Below are 16923 nucleotides of genomic sequence, written 5' to 3' on the forward strand. Positions count from 1 at the left end.
CCTCAAGCGTGAGAACACCTGTTTGAGGTGCGATACGTGTTGTTCCCAGCCGTCCGAAAAAATTGCTACATCATCAAGATAGGGCAAGGCGAACTCCTGCAAGTCTTTTAGGACAATATCCATTAAATTAGAGAAGCTAAACGGCGCGTTCTTTAGCCCGAAGCTGAGTGCGAGAGGGCGAAAAGTGCCTACAGGTGAGATGAATGCGGCATAGCGGCTGGCACTTTCTGAAAGCGGAACTTGCCAGTACCCCCGCACGAGATCTATAGTTGAAATGTATTTAGCAGCGCTAACTCTTTCAATCCGATCCTCAATGTTGGGTATCGGGTACAGCTGATCCCTAGTGATGACATTTAACTTCCTGTAGTCAACACACGGACGAGGGTCCTTGTTAGGGGTTTCTACCAGTATTAGCGGTGACGTGTAGTCACTCTCAGCGGGCTCAATAACTCCCAACTCTAGCATGCGCTGTATCTCTGCCTCCATAATCTCTCTCTGTCTTGGAGACACCCTGTAAGGCTTTGATCTTACTGGTTCGGTTGATGTCAGCTCTATTTCACGCGTTATTAGTTCGGTTCTGCCCGGCCGATCGCTGAATCTGTCGAGATATTCCCCTAACACCTCTTTTAGCTCATCTAGCTGCTCGGGTCTTAGAGCGTGCGAGCTTACCGAGTGTTCTACTACTTCTTCTAGGCCGATTTCAGAGTTGGAGGTCGCCCTATACTCTTTAAACTTGGTACCAGTGCCATCCTGCTCTTCGATGGTATAGTTAACGACTCCGCTCCGCTCTATATACGGCTTCATCAAATTGCAGTGATATATCGTCACCTCCTTCCTGCGACCGGGCATTTTCAGAGCATAGTTAGTATCTAAAAGTTTGTGCAACACTTTAACGGGCCCGTCCCAGTGAACTTCAAGATTGTTCTTTCTTGAAGGTTTGAGGATCATTACCTGGTCCCCGGCGTTAAACGTACGAAGCCTCGCATTCTTGTCGTAATAGAATTTGGCGTTCTTTTGAGCTATTCCCATGTTCTTTCCGACTAGTTCTTGGGTTGCGCTTCGCCGTTCCAGTAAATTTAGCACGTATTCAACCACTGTTGGACTCTCCCCTCTTTCCTCCCACATCTCTCTTAACATTCTCAGTGGAGAACGGAGTGTCCTCCCATACACTAGTTCTGCTGGTGAGAACCCTGTCGCTTCATGTGGAACCGTTCGCAAAGCAAACAAAGTTGCCGGCAGACAGTTCTCCCAGTCCTCCTTATGCTCGTAACAGAGCGCACGCAAAACTCGCTTAAGCACCGAATGCCACTTCTCTACACTCTTTGACTGAGGGTGATAGACAGAACTGTGTATTAACTATACCCCGCACTTTTGCAAGAATGTGGAAGTCAGTGCGCTCGTGAATACTGACCCTTGATCTGCCTGAATTTCGGCTGGAAACCCAACTCGTGCAAACACTGTCCAAAGCGCGTCTACTACTTCGGTGGAGCTGAGCTCTTTCAAAGGGATTGCTTCTGGAAACTTGGTAGCTGGACACAGCATGGTAAACAAGTACCTGTAGCCCGATTTTGTTTTTGGAAGAGGCACTACCGCGTCTATTACAAGTCGTCTGAAAGGCTCTGTTATTAAGGGCACTACCTTCAGTGGAGCTTTCTATGTCTCTCCTGGTTTACCAGAACGCTGGCAGGCGTCGCATGATCTTACAAAGTTTTCTACGTCTTTGAAACAGCCAGGCCAGTAGTATTCCATAAACAATCTTTCCTTTGATTTGTTTATGCCTAGGTGGCCGGATCACCCATTTCCATGACAGAGACTCAAAAGGTCCTTCCTATACTTAGTAGGTACGACTAACTGATCTAAAATCCTACCCTTTCGATCTCTGTAGTGCCGATACAACAATCCTCCTCTCTCATGTATCGTCACGTTGCGCCTAGCAATGCCTTCTTTAGCTGTGTCACGTAATTTCGCTAAGCTCTCATCATTTTTTTGCTCAGCTGCCAGTGACTCTCTATCCACACGTAAGAGCTGATCAAAGTTTTTTGAGGCCGGTGATAATAACGACCCTGTCTCGCTTGTGAGTGCGTCAGCTTGCTCTTCCTGCAGGCTAGAACTTTGACACTCTAGTGCTACGCTCTCATTGAGCTGGTCAGCTGGCAGGCTCTCCCCAACTGTTCTTTTGTCCCTCGGGCCTAGCTCGGATTCGGGTATTGAAGTTATCCCCTTTTCTGCTTCCGCTGGAGGAGCTCGTGCATTTTCAGTCGAAAGCGCCGCGATCTTACGAGCTTGGCCTCGGGTCAATGCCTGTACTATACCCTCTCCCAGTTTGAGCCCTTTGTCACGCAGTAACTGATTCGAACGATTCGAAAAGATGTAAGGATGCTGCAGTGACAAAAATTTGGAAACTGCAGCCTCAGTCTCTAGCTCCCCGAATGGTCCACTGATTTTGACTTTGGCCATGGGCAGACACACGCTGTGTTCTTCTACAACCTGTTTTATCCATGTTACATCTCCGGTGAAGTCATCTACCGTCACGTAAGACGGAGGGACAATGTCCATCGTGGCGGCACTGTCTCTTAGCACTCGGCATGGTTTGCCATTAACTTGCAGGTCGTGAAGATATGGACTTAAAAGTTCCATATTCTCGTCTTTTTCCTCCACGTAGGAGAAAACTACGCTAGGCTTCCCGCAGTTTACAGCTATATGTCCCAGTTTGTGGCATTTGTAACAGCGAATTGGTCTAAAAGATTCGAATTTTCTTTTCTGTTCTTTTTGTGCGGTTTCTCCGTTGAATTTCACCTCGCTCTTTTCTGCGGGCTTTTCCGCCATGTCTACAGGCTCCGATCGTCTAGTCTGCGCACCCTTTTTGAACGGAAATGGTTTCCGCGGTCCATTTCGACCATCCCAGTTTCCTTCCTAGGTGTTCAACTTTCTAAGGGTTGGGTACTCTTCGGCTAATTCAGCCGCCCTTTCCACAGTGTTTACATTACCTCTGTCTTTCACCCACAGTTTCACAGCTTGGGGGATGGTTTTGTAAAACTGCTCTAGACACATGCATTCAATGATCATGTCTCTGCTGTCGTACGCTTCCGCGCTTTTAAGCCACTCGACTAGGTTGGGCTTTAAGCTATATGCAAACTCCGGATATCCCTCGCTATCTTTCTTGCCTGTGCTCCTAAACCTTTGCCGAAAAGCTTCGGCTGAAAGGCGGTATTTCTTTAGGAGACTAGCCTTAACTTTTGCATAATCATATGCATCCTGTGCACTCAGTCTGGCGATTACCTCCACCGCCTCACACGGCAACATAGACAGCAACCGCTGTGGCCATGTACTCGGGCCGAAGTTCATCTTTTCGCAAATCCTTTCAAAATTGCTTAGGAAGAAGCCTATGTCGGTCCCGACCTCAAATGGCTTTAATAGACTGCCCATGCGGTACGATTCTGCCTCACTTGATCGTCCCAGAGCGCCTTCACTCTCGTGAGACAACTCCAAATGTTTGCTTTCAAGTTCAAATTGCATTTTTCTTAGCTCGCGTTCCTCTCTCTCTTGTTCTTTTCTCTCTCGTTCTTCTCTCCTTTTCAGCAGTTCAAACCCCATTTCGATTTCTTCCTCACTTGCTTTTTCGGAAATTAGCTGCAATAATTCCGATTTTAGCATTTCCTTGCGTACATCTAGGCCCAGTTCCTCACCAACAATCAACAATTCGTCTCTCAGCAGTGTCCTTATCTCCATGATTGCTGCTTTACTGCCTTGATTCTGCTCTCTAAATCTAGCTAGGAAAACACAACCTAGCTAACACTCAACAATCTAGCTTCCCTACAGTTCTAAACAGAACAACCACAAAATGAAGCCTAGAGAGTCAAAGCAAGAACCAAGCACTCACCGCAGATACAGCACCATGTCGCAAAGTCCATCTCACCGCTGTCAGCCAGTTGTCAGGATTGGGGACTCAATCCCATCGCTCGTGATCCGTTGTCAAGATTGGAGTCCGGCATGAATTCGAAGGTAGCTGGCCCATGCCATCGTCCAACTTATCCACGCTGAGGACGTTGATGAAGGGAAGAACTGCTTCTCATCGAGAACGAGGAATATGGGTTTATTTACAGTATTTAAATTAGTCTAACATGACTGCTTGAGAAAAGTGCATCAGTCTAACATGACTGCTTAAGAAAAAGAGTGTCAGTCCAACATGCCTGCTTAAGAAAAGTGTCTCGAGCATTCGCCCCACAGCGGTTTTTAAACACTCGGTCCTCTCGCGATACAAGGTGACGTGAACGTTCGTTTAGTCATTGTAAACTCGCCGCCGCCCCGCAGGACAGTTTACACACACAAAGGCACCCACGGGCGACTGTCCGGAACCGACGTCAGAGGGGAGCCATTCCGGGTTAGCTCGGAGCCATTCTGGGTAGCTCGTTGTCCTGCGTCCCGGTCGGCGCGTGGGAAGCAACAAAAAACGGCTTTCCCGCGGCAGCTCGAGCACGCGTAGCAGATCAGGTCCGCGCTGGGGAGTTTGGGCACAATAGTTCGCCCGCCGAACTCATTCCGTCACAACGGCGATGAGGCTAGAGGATGGCAGCGGTTTCAGCACAAAGCCCGTTTCATCAAACGCATCCTAGCTGAAGCGACGGAGAGTGGGGGATGCGCGTCTTGTTCCCCGACACAAAGTCGTTTTAGTCACGCTGTGGCTAGAAGTTCGCGGTGATGCTCCCGAGATGTTGCTTTCCCCAGTCGTAACTGGGCGGCAATCTTGCATTGCAGCTCGCCATTCTTAACATTCTTTCACTGGTCCCTTTAAAGTGTGCACATACTATACTAAGCCTGCCACTTCAACATGACTGTCAAACTTGGAAATTATGAGCATAGCATCCAGCAGTAGGGATTGTTGCACACTGACGCAGACTCATTCGCAAGCATCTGTATCTTGTTTAAAGCACTCGTAACATCAAAGAACACTTCCAACCACTACGACTAAATATGAAACATTACTCTTCAAGCCCTAACTTCGCTCACTACAAATATTGTACATTTGGAGCGCTCAAATATGTTTTGATAAAGCTGAAAACAAGACAAAACTGGTGCTGCCACCAAGAACCTCAGCTATGATGAGTGCTGGTACTTCTTTTAAAAGAGGAATAGATCATTTGGTGCATCATTGCATTAACTTGCATCGCTTGTAAGCTCATGGAACACATTATATACCCCCAAGTCGCGAACCACCTACAAAGTAACTTTTTTTTCTTCCCAAAGCAGCACGGTTTCCACCCTGGTCTTTTATGTGAGAGGCAACTCTGAATTTCAATTTATAATCATTATTTCGAATCGATGCCATATTTCTAGATTTTTCCGAAGCTTTCGACTGCGTCCCACACCAACACCTCCCGTTTAAACTTTAATACCTCAACATTGATTCCCTGACATTGTACTGGATTATCTATTTTCTCACGAACCGCGTTCAGTACACTGCCATCGGGGAGTATCATTCAGCCACTTAAAGTAATCTCAGGCATGCTTCAAGGTTCTCCTCTTGGGCCACTGCTTTTCCTCATTTATAACAATGATCTCCCCTGTGTCATCTCATCATCCATTCGTCTTTTCACTGACGACTGTGTGTTCTACCGTCGCGTTTCCTCCCCCGGTGACCAGACGACCCTACAAAAAGACTTACGAATAATCGAAAAGTGGTGTTCAGATTGGTTATTGGAGCTTAAAATCACGAAGTGCACATATATGCATATCTCACGTAAGAGTTCCAATACTACCTACCCTTATACACTAAGATCATCCATAATATCCAAGGTTGAATCATAAGTACTTAAGAGCACTAACGAGCACCAAACTAATATGGTATAAGCAAATCACTCAACCCATTGTTGACACCTCAAAAACACAGTTTCCTTAGAAGATCGCTTTCCTAGTCTCCATCATTGATTTGTTAACTAGCATACGAGACTTTCATACGTATCAAGCTCGAGTGCGCATCCGCAATTTGGTTCCCTCATCAGACGTACTTTGAATACCCTAGAATCTATCCAGAATCTTGCAGCACGTATTATTAGTTCAGATTACGATTTTCACCACAGCATTAATATCAGCCCACTACATTCTAAAAGAGTTTGCACCTTTTGGGGCTTATGTTGTCCCCAAACAATTATCGTCGTCTGCCTTGCTTGCATTTCCACTCTTGAAAACTCGACGCTCGCTACTTTCCTGTCGAGAATGCTGTGTCAAGTTGATAACGCGCAAGCCGTTCGTGACTAGGAAGTACCAGGATCGCAGCGTCAAAGAAAGGAAATGCGGGCAAGACAGCGGATGATTATTGTTTGGGGACAAAATACAATCCGAAGGGTGCAAACTTTTTTTAGAGTGTAGCCTTAGACGTAAACTCTCTCGCTTATGCCTATTCGACAAATTATACTACAAATTTCCTAACCTGTGCAATTTACTTCTAGTTGCACCTGTCTGCCCTTGATCCCGTCTAATCAACTCTATGAGCATGCAGCATTTACATGGATCCAATAATGCATATAACCAATCTACCTTGCCTGCCGCTATTCAGGATTGAAATCTGCTTCCCCATTCTATTGTCATTGAGCATGATCCTGTTAAACTTAAAGAAAACCTGATGCTTTATTTCGATATTTAAGTTGCTACATATTCATGTACTTTTCCTTTTTACTTTCACTATAGTTACCTGTGTGCTTTTCATGGTTTGTTTCGTTCTATGTATAAATTGCTACATTACTAATATGTACGCTTCCTTTCTACTTTTACAATAGTTGCCTCTGAGCTACTGTTTGTTTCGATTACCCACTTACACTTGTTATATTTTGTGCACAACATCCCCTCCTTATGTAATGCCCCACAGGTGCCTTTAAGGGTCTAATAAATGATGATTTACCTCCGTCCTGAATTACCTCCTTGCTGTTAGAATTAATATCTGCGGTCAAACTGACTTGATTCTACTCGATTTGTCCAAGGCTTTCGACTGCGTATGTCACAGCAAATTAATAGCTAAAGTTGAAAATGTTTTTGGTATAGGAGAACTTTCTGCTTGGATAATACCCTTCTTAAGTAACAGCTAACAATTTGTGGTTTACGAAAAAACGCTTTCTAACACATTTGCAGTAACATTCGGAGTCCCCCAAGGGTCTGTACTCGGACTATTGCTTTTCTTACTCTATATTAACGACATCACAGCTAATATGAATTGCAATACAAAGCTATTCACGGACAACTGCGTCATATGCAGAGAAATTATCATTACAATGATCATAATAAATTAAATGATTCTATAGCTCACATGGCTGATTGATGCTCTAAATGGCAGATGCAAATAAACATACAAAAGTCCGCGATCATGAATATAACCAGGAAAATGGTATAATCAATCTTTATATACGTAATCAACGGCACTCCACTTAACAAAGTTGAAGAACACAAATATCTAGGCGTTACATTAACCTCGGAGCTCAAATGGGACAAACATATCAGTAATATAACTTCAAAGGCGCTGCGCAAACTATTTTTCTTAAAAAGAAGCCTGGCACTCACAACCAAGACAACGAAGCTGCTAGCCTACACATCGTTTGTAAGGCCTGTCCTCGAATACGCTAACACAGTCTGGTTTCCGCATACACTGACTAACATAAGTAAACTAGAATCAATACAAAGGAAAGCTGTGAGGTCCATTCATAACAAATATAAACGTACAGACTCGCCAGCAAATCTTTTAACCCAGTCCGGTTTGCGAACGCTATCCTCAAGAGCGAAACACGCTCGCTTAAAATTCTTGTTTCAACTACTAAGAAATAACTATAGGATAGATACCTCCCAATACATATCATTCTCCGAGGCTCGACCTACACGTAACAAGCATGCGCACACATTGACAGAATATACATGTAAAAATGACACGTTTAGGTATTCTTTCTTCTCGCTCGCCCCCCCCCCCCCAATAGCAGAATGGAACCAACTTGATCCTACCATCACCAACATTAAATAATTCTCCGAATTTATCTCACAAATAGAAAAAACTGCGTATGAATAACAGTACCTATGCATGCAGGGAAACTGGCACAGATTGCCTTATTTGTTAGGAAATTTTAATAAACCCTCTCATTAACAACTTATTCGCTTGCCATAATGATTCTCCAACATTCGTAGTTTTATTTTAGTTACTTCTGTTTCATTACTTACCCCTAGTGGTACCTGCGCTTTTGCTATAAAGCCTCTTGCTTTTTTCCCTTCCTTTTTTTCCATTCTTTACTATACCGTTTTATCTTAACATGGTTTACTTTTACAGTATTATAACTTGCACTACTTATGCCGTTCTTTTTGTATAACCTATGCTTTGATTTCCTTGCACTGTACAGCTGAATTATTGTACTGCCCAACTGCCACGCTCTCGAAGGAGAGCAGCAGTATTGAAAATAAATAAATAAAAATAAATAAATAAATAAATGATGATGAAGTACTTTCAAGAATGATCATGCACACATGTAAAATAACAAACATTTGTTTGGATACCAAAAGTATCCATCTCAACACACTAAATTTGTCATTGCTTTTTGGATCACATGTGTATTTATTTCATACTGATAGTCTAAGCAGCACTTCTAAGTACATGAACAACTTAAGCTCAAAGTATGTCGCTTGTACAGGAACGAAATTCTTATTGGCAGAAATGCTCATGAAAACGGAGTAAGCGCAGTGTAAAAAAATTTGGAGAACGCTTAAGCTTCACCTTTAAGAGTGGAACGCAATAGCATTCCAAGATCCCTGACTGCTTCTCACGCGTCCCGGCAACTGGAGCATATGTAACCGTAACGTTTATCTGGAAACGCTTGCCACGAACGCTATGCACGAAGGCGAGATTTGTGGTGGAACCACGACCTCTTGCGTGACCCGCGACGCGACAGAGGTGAGCTCCAGCTGGAGTTGACGCAAGGAACCAGGCGCGCCGCTCAGTGGCCCCCAAAACAACCCATCGCGCCGGCGAGCACAAAATGGCGGACGCCACGGCCGGTCTGTGAATGCCACGGCCGTTTTGTGTGCGTGAAGGGGTTTGAGTTTTCGCGTAAAAGAATTATGTTTTGCGGTATAGTCAAATTACAATTCAAGAGCTCTCATGTCTGTAGCTTGTGTGCAAGTCGTAGTTTACGATTTTTCTACGTATTTTAGCTAGAGAAATTCAATTAGTTCAGTCAATTCCTTGCATCATATGGAAGCCCTGAGTATACGTGGTTCAAAACTTTTTTTGCCGATGCGACCACATACCGTGTCTGGCGTCCCGCCGCACCACACGCCGGACGCGAGATGCCGGATTTTCTGTGACACGTGCTCTTTAACGTTATTACGTTAATAAACAGGCCATAAAGGAACACAAACAACGCAGATGGGAGCAGTTGTCAAGAAAAATGTGGCAACATGCCCATGACCAAATTCTTTTCAATGGTGCTGAGACAAATAAAGAGTCATCAGTGTGCGACATTAGTCTTCCGTCAGTTGTTAAAAACAGTGGGAAAGAACAAAAGCAATAGCATGTCACAAAGTGAGTTACAATTTACTACGGTTTGTTGTTTTTAAGATTCGCAAAGATCTCATGGGTAAGCACTCAGCTTCCTTCATGCAATCAGGGCCCTCCACACAAAATTTGCGTACAGTATAAAAAACCACCAAACTCTTGTAGATTAAAATAAATACTTTACACCAGCTTTGGGTACTCAACATTACCGTAGCTTGATCGTGCCCTCAGTGCTCCAATTTCTTGCAGTGCATATTTCAAGACATTATTCAAGTGCTGAAACACCTTGTACAAGCACCCTAACATAAATGCATTGCAATGAAAAGTGTAGATTCCCAGTCACCGAGTCATACTTTTTTGACACGTACTCCAAATATTCAAAAATCGACTATTCAAATGGTAAGCTCGAAGCTTACGACACCTAAGCTCCATGGCTATCACACCAGTAGCATCGTATACCACCTCTTCAGCGACCACTATACGTGTATATGACACATGCAGGCTGACATGCAGACCAGCAAACTACAATTACCTCCTAATACGTTACACAAAAAATTGATCAAAAACCTTTCTAGTAGATGGAATCACTCCTCAAAGCACAGTTGGACTAGGCGAGCATGGCACCGATGATGCCGATTTCCGTGATAAGCCAAACCTTCGACAGTGAATATCATGGATGGAAGTGTTATGTCGACACGAATGACATTAGTTATGCTGTGGCGATTAAAATAAGAATATTAAGCCTAAAGGAGAAAGTCGCTGCTTGACAACCTTTTGCGTCAATGACAGAGGAAAAAAAAACAACCTATTGATCTGTGTCGTGTTGAGCTCTGGGAGATTGGCGGTTGGGCTGAAGCAGGATATATGTAAACGAACGTAACTACACTTGCACTTCATTAAATCCTGTTTCGGAACTTCAATAATACACACTTTGGCACTTGCCAGCCGAATTCATCATGATTTCTGCTGATATCATCAGCAATTGCGCAAACACCGCCTTTGCATGCCCCTGCAGTTTAAGTATAATAGTAACATTCTGAAGCGAGTTATTCTTGACATTAAAAGAATTTAAAATTTATAGAAATCGGTTGAATGCTGAGCTCAAGCAAGTGAAATATGCATATTATCAAATTATTTTTGCGGATGTCAGTCGACAGCAGGCGGATGTAACGTGGAAAATAATAAATGCTTTACTGGGTCGTAAGAACAAAACCAGTGTCCCGAATACAATAATACACGATTCCGTACTCAGCGGTAAATCACTTGCAGATTTTTTCAGCGAGCACGCCTTCGCATACGGTGATCCCACAAATACACCCTCTACCACCAAAGGTATACTTAACATTGTTCAGCAAATCATTTTTATGCAGCGCATTGATGAATATGAAGTTTACAGTACCTTCGCTAGCTTAAAAATAGCAAAGCAGTCGATATTGAAAATGTACAGGTAAAGCCCATAAAATACTGTTTGTTACATTTCCAATTTACTGACGCATATATTCAACCTAGTGTTGCAATCGGGAAGCTTCCCAGAACGTATGAAATGTGCCAGGGTTTCCGCAATCTTTAAAGGTGGTGATCACAAAGTACCGAGTAACTATAGGCCAATATCTGTATTGCCTGTTTTTTCAACGGGTCTCGAAAACATGTTATTCTCTCGCATGACAAAATTTCTCGACAAGTATGATGTTTTAACAAATTTTAACAAATGCACAGTTCGGCTTCAGAAAAGGGGAAATCAACAGAGACAGCTCTACTTTCATTAAAGGAATACATCCTATAAAACATAGAAAAGAACACGTTTACGCTTACTCTATTTGTGGATTTTAGCAAGGCGTATGACTGCCTTTATCATTCTACACTACTCGGCAAGTTACGGTCTTATGGTATACGTGGTAATTTTTTATATTTATTACGATCATATCTCAATAAACGGCTACAGTGCACATATATAAATGGCGAAACCTCAACCCTCTTACACAATAAATTTGGGGTACCGCAAGGGAGTGTGCTGGGACCACTTTTGTTTAACATCTATATTAATGATATCGTAGATTTAGACAGAAGGTCAAAATTTATTATGCAGACGACAGCATCATTTTAATGGAAGGATCTGATATAAACCAGTTATCATCACAATGTAACGATCTACTAAAGAAGCTATCTATATGGTCTAAGGAAAATCAACTTAAGATTATTGCAACGAAGACAAAGGTTATGATATTTTATGCAAAAAACAAAAATGCAACATTAAACCATAGCATTATTTTTGAGGATCGAGAAATAGGAATTGCTGACAGTTACAATGTTCTTGGTGTTCATTTTTTATCTACTTTAACTTGGGATACAAACGCAAGCTATCTATGTAAACAACTATCCTCTGTGACAGGAGTACTATGCCGTTGTCCCGGCATGCTGCCATCCTCCGCCAAGCTACAGATATATTACGCCCTTTTCAATTCACTCCTAAACTACTGTCCATTGGGCTGGTGCACGACAGCTAAAGGCAATATAAACAAACTTTTGATATTGCAGCAAAAAATTATTCGCCACATCGGAAACCTGGAACCTTTGTCTACGACTAGAGATGCATATAAGTTGTTTAATATTGTCAGAGTAGATCACCTTTACACATACCGTTTATTATATGTGATGCAATTTTTTGACACATTAGTAAACAACTTTATTGAACGTCTAGCAAGCTTAGAACACCGTCAGCCTAAGATAAGCACAAGGAAATCTGGCAAATGGATTAGTCCACATTTCCGCACACACTGCTACAAACACCAATCGCTAGCCTGCAACTTACCGTTTATTCTCAACAAATATGTAGATATTGCAGGTTACAATAGGAAGCAACTCAGACAATATTTTGTTCCGTTATATGTTGTAACATTCCGTTCCATTGTCTTTCTTTTCCTGCATATATGCATTTTTACTGTCATTACTACGGTGCACTATGACATAGTTATTTATAATGCAGTCATGACTATTATGTTTTTGCCTCACATATATGTATATGTCTACTACAGTGTTTGATCGTGTGCCAAGGTGATGTTGTCATTTAAGGTCTTTTGAGCCCATTCAAGCTACTCTCATAGCTTTTAGGACAAAATGACCATCCAGTTTGTTTCTTTTACTGGAAAATAAAGATTGATTTGATTTGATCATAGGGAGAAGAAACAAGAGAGAGAGAGAAAGATAGAGAGAGAAAGCGTCGATACATTCGTGCGGAGTTTCCCGTGCACTACAACACAGCCCTCCATTTAGCAGAGCAAAACTGTGCTCTTGCAACCAGGCTCTTGAGTGAGGAGTGGCTTCGCTGCATGCAGGGATGCGCATTTACAGCAATGAATCGAGATCTGTGATGCACTGCACCTTGAGTTGTGATGTACGACCTTGGCCAACAATTCGGGAGTTCATGTAGTGCAGCTCAAATGCTCTCCCACTTTCCCTCTACACGAGAGCTTAACCCGTTCCGTTCTGCAAGCGCACAGCGAAAATTGCGGCGCCACTTTTGCAGCGCCACTTTTCCAGCGCCCAAATTGCAGCGCCACTTTTGCGGTCTTCAGCCTTGCTTGTGCGCGTGATGAATGGCCCGATGGCCGATCAGCGGCAAAGTTCCCGCAACGGTTTGCCGTGCCCCGCTGCATCTGCCTTGGCTGTCGGACCTAATCAGCGCTGTTTCACCGGATACTGGCCACCAATGTTACCGTTTAATGCCACATCGACGCAAGCCTACTCAAAGCGACGGCGGTGCTAAGAGAAGCCATGCAGCAACTGTGACATTGTTTGAAAAATCCAGCAGGTGCAAAAATCAGTAGGCTACCGTAAACGAATTCGTCCATGCTTTGTATTGGCTATGAGCTATGCAATGTGACTTGCTCGCCAAAACCGAAGCTGTCGATTATACGTTTTAAAATTTACCATATTTTCGCGCTTATAACAAGCACCAATTCTTTTTTATTAACAGCAAAATAGGGATGTAGGTTATATGCGAATTTTGACTTGATGTATGACTCCACGAGAGCATTTTGCCTTGAGGTGTGGTTTCATGGCAGCGCCGCCCGTGCTGCCACGAAACCACTTTTAGGGCCGAGTTCTTTACCATCAGTGTCGCTGCAGAGTTGGGGAATAAAAGCTGCTGGCCTAAGTTATGATGTAGAGAATATGTGCATCCGCGACCGCTTTCAGAAAGCTTACAGTGTTTGTATACATTTATTTCTGCTGATTATACGCATTTAACTTCTTTTTCTTTCTGGGGCGTCGTAATTGTGGGTGCTGATTATACTTGGACAAATAGGTATTTTCCTCTGTTTCGTGTACATCGAAAACTTCTAATACTGAAATTGGAATCGAACTCAACATCGCATAGCACAATATTCGATCGAACATTCGAACGAGCCTAAATTTGTGATATCAGCGCTTGTGGTTGCGTGATAGATAATAGATTGTCTGTAAAACATTGAGTTAGAAAATACCTAACCCACTACATCGACTCCAACTGCATAGCTGTCACATGCACAAAAAAAAGACATTATAGAATGAAAAGCTTCAATGTCCAAAAATGCCGTTATGCCCCGTTTAACAGCTTCCAACAACTAAAGAATGTATAGATTTTGCTTGTAAAACGCATGCAATAGTACACCTTGTATATTGTGCTTAACTATATCGTATATTATATTTTATTTAAAATGTGTAGTTACTATTGCATTAGGTCCCGTGCGAAATTCCACAAGACCTTGAGTTGGTTAAAGTGGCTCACATTGCCCCACAAACAAAAACATACTTCAGCGCTCGGTCTCATGCTACCGCTTCTGTGAAGAGTGCTTTCCATAAAAAAAAAGCTTTTGGCGTGCTACCTTCAGTTTCAGTAGTTCAGAATATGCGATGTCCGCCATTTTGGCTACGACTATGGCAGTACCAGGGTATGGACAAGACTGGTTGAGGGCTCTGACGTCCTTGAAACATGAATGCGGTCTCTTTCTTGCGTAAACTCACCGACAGCAAGGCCAGCAAGGTAAGCAGCTCCAAGAGCACTGCTGTCGTGCTGGCAAGAGCAGATGATGGGCTCCTGCAGTAGGTCGGCCAATAGCTGCATGAGGAACAGATTTCGAGTCACTCCGCCAGTGAACCTGGGCAGAAAGAAAGGAACATGCCATGGTCGAGAGAGTCCTGCAAGTGGCACAAGAAGCTCCAACATGATTTGCATAATGAAAGTGAAAGATTAAGTCAAGTCACAGCAATAGTTTAGTGCTTAAGGATGTCGAAAATGCGTTTTTATATAGCCCGAAAAAGACGTAAACTTGGAGCAGGGTTGGTGTCATTGCTGAATGATTACGGTATCAGCTCTCCAGATGGAACATCCCTGCATCTATAACTAGTAAATTTCTGTCACTCATTAATAATGAAAAGTTAACTATATTGCAGTTCAATATAAATATACCTTAATTATCTTCTTAAAGTTCATCAGAAAAACGCAGTGATGCTACGCTCCCACCACTCTGTCGGCACTTATCGTGGAAGTGAGGCCCCTGACCCAACACATCTGGCACAGCATATATCCTCCCGTATATTTTAGATGCCTTCGCAAGTGACCTCATTCTGTGGCAATGTAAAAATCGGAACAATTGTTCCCTCCCTTCACATGTGATAGTGTGTTTCACTAGGCTACCTTTAGCTTTAAACACTGCAAGGCAGAATAAATTTCAGTGTTCGACGTCAGTGTACTTTTTACAACGAAGACAGCTTTCCTGTGGTAGGTGATAGGTGAACTGAGATGAGAAAACTAGCTGAGCAGTTTCCTGTTGACACAACACTGTTGCACGCAATTTTCTGACACACCGATCTCAAAGATCTATTCTGATGCCGCAATAAGGCTTGTTTTCCCCACAATTAAAATTATTTGTAGCATAGGAAGACACATAAAAGTAACTATAGTACATTCTCTTGCTCTTGAGAAGCCTGTTTCTCAAGCAAGTTGCTACTGCCCATCGCTGCCGAAGTCCAGCACTTACTGAGTTTTGCATGTTGCTTTCTACACAAAAAACATCAATAAAATAAAAAATAAATACTACAGCCTCTGCTATTACCATTTGCTGGCAGCTCCTATGAACGGCAAGCACTATGCAATTTAGGATATCCCATTGCAGTTTAGTCACTTTATTATTATATAAAAATGCATGTAGGCAGTGGTACAGCCTGGAAATTATATTAACTGTGACATGCTAGGACGACCGGCATCAGCAGAAACAAACAGAATTTTACGCATAGCAAATTCCATTGGGTCCAGTTTTCGCCTTCCACGACACATCTTACTGCAACTTATTCAATAAAAATTCTTATACACCTGAATATTGACACGTGCACTTCTTTATTTTTATCGGGCGACCATGTTTCACAGCCTAACAAATGTTATCATACAGCGCAGGACACGCCTGCGTGTATCGGAAGTTTCTGGAATGTTATCGATGGTTCCATCCGCTGTCTGTGACCGAACCTTGTGCAATCTGATAGCCTGTGTGCGCGACGCGAATAATGTAGAACTTTGTGGAAGACACGCGGGTCCCAGCGATTACTATGGAACATTCGACGACTGATGTATAAAAGCCAACGCGCTTGACCCGCTGATCAGATTTGCGCCGATCGCCGACTGTGTTCGCCGCTGTCGCCATTCTTTGAGTATAGCGTGTTTTTTGAGGGCACAAGTTCGCCCAATAAAACGCTAGTTTCGTCATACCCAGTATTGCTGCTTTTCTCACTGTCACTACCACGTGACATCCGGTGGAGGAGCTTCCTAAAGATGCAGGCACGTCCTTCGCTGTGCGATAGCATTTGTTAGGCGGTGAAACGTGGTCGCCCGATGAAGATAAAGAAGGAGACGTGTCAATATGTAGCAATTCTTTGGAGCAGCCATCTTCTGGCGGGAACTATGCATACTAGCGGAAACAACGAAGTAACAACCGCAATAACCCTCAGCCTGCTCTTATCGCATGCTTGCCGCCAGTATGCGGTCACCATGGGTTTGTCGTCGTGCAGCTGCCTCATCATCAAATCCGCAACTAAGACAGATAGCACAGACAGCTGGGGACGTGGGTCGAGATTACACTTGCTGTAAATGAGTATGCCAGAGTAACCAAAGTCTGCTCGATATGAATTTCAATAAACGGAATTTCATGGGACCGGGGAAATATGTTCCCATTACCAGGAGCCTGCTTACTGAGAAAAATGTGCAGGGGTGCAAGGACTATATGTCTTAAACCCTCCTAACACTGTCGTCAGAAATGTTAAGCATCAATAAGTTAATGCAGCAGCTGGTTTTTAAAATAATGAAAAATTATAATGAGCTTAGCTCTCATAAAATGCATTAAGGCGAAAGCCTTAGACGGCTCATCTGACGAAAA

At 43.2% G+C, this 16923-nt stretch overlaps 1 protein-coding gene across 2 annotated transcripts in view; it reads right to left on the minus strand.

Moving 5' to 3' along the window:
• The window catches only part of LOC142573119 (glycerol kinase 5), a 227708-nt gene that overhangs the window by 14577 nt on the left and 196208 nt on the right, over nt 1-16923 (minus strand). For both annotated transcript variants that reach the window (XM_075682640.1, XM_075682641.1), the window contains one exon: nt 14522-14655. In XM_075682640.1, coding sequence (XP_075538755.1) covers nt 14522-14655 — 134 coding nt within the window. The remainder of the gene's footprint in view (nt 1-14521; nt 14656-16923) is intronic.

This window comes from Dermacentor variabilis, chromosome 2, assembly GCF_050947875.1.
Source record: "Dermacentor variabilis isolate Ectoservices chromosome 2, ASM5094787v1, whole genome shotgun sequence".
NCBI classification, from domain to species: domain Eukaryota; kingdom Metazoa; phylum Arthropoda; class Arachnida; order Ixodida; family Ixodidae; genus Dermacentor; species Dermacentor variabilis.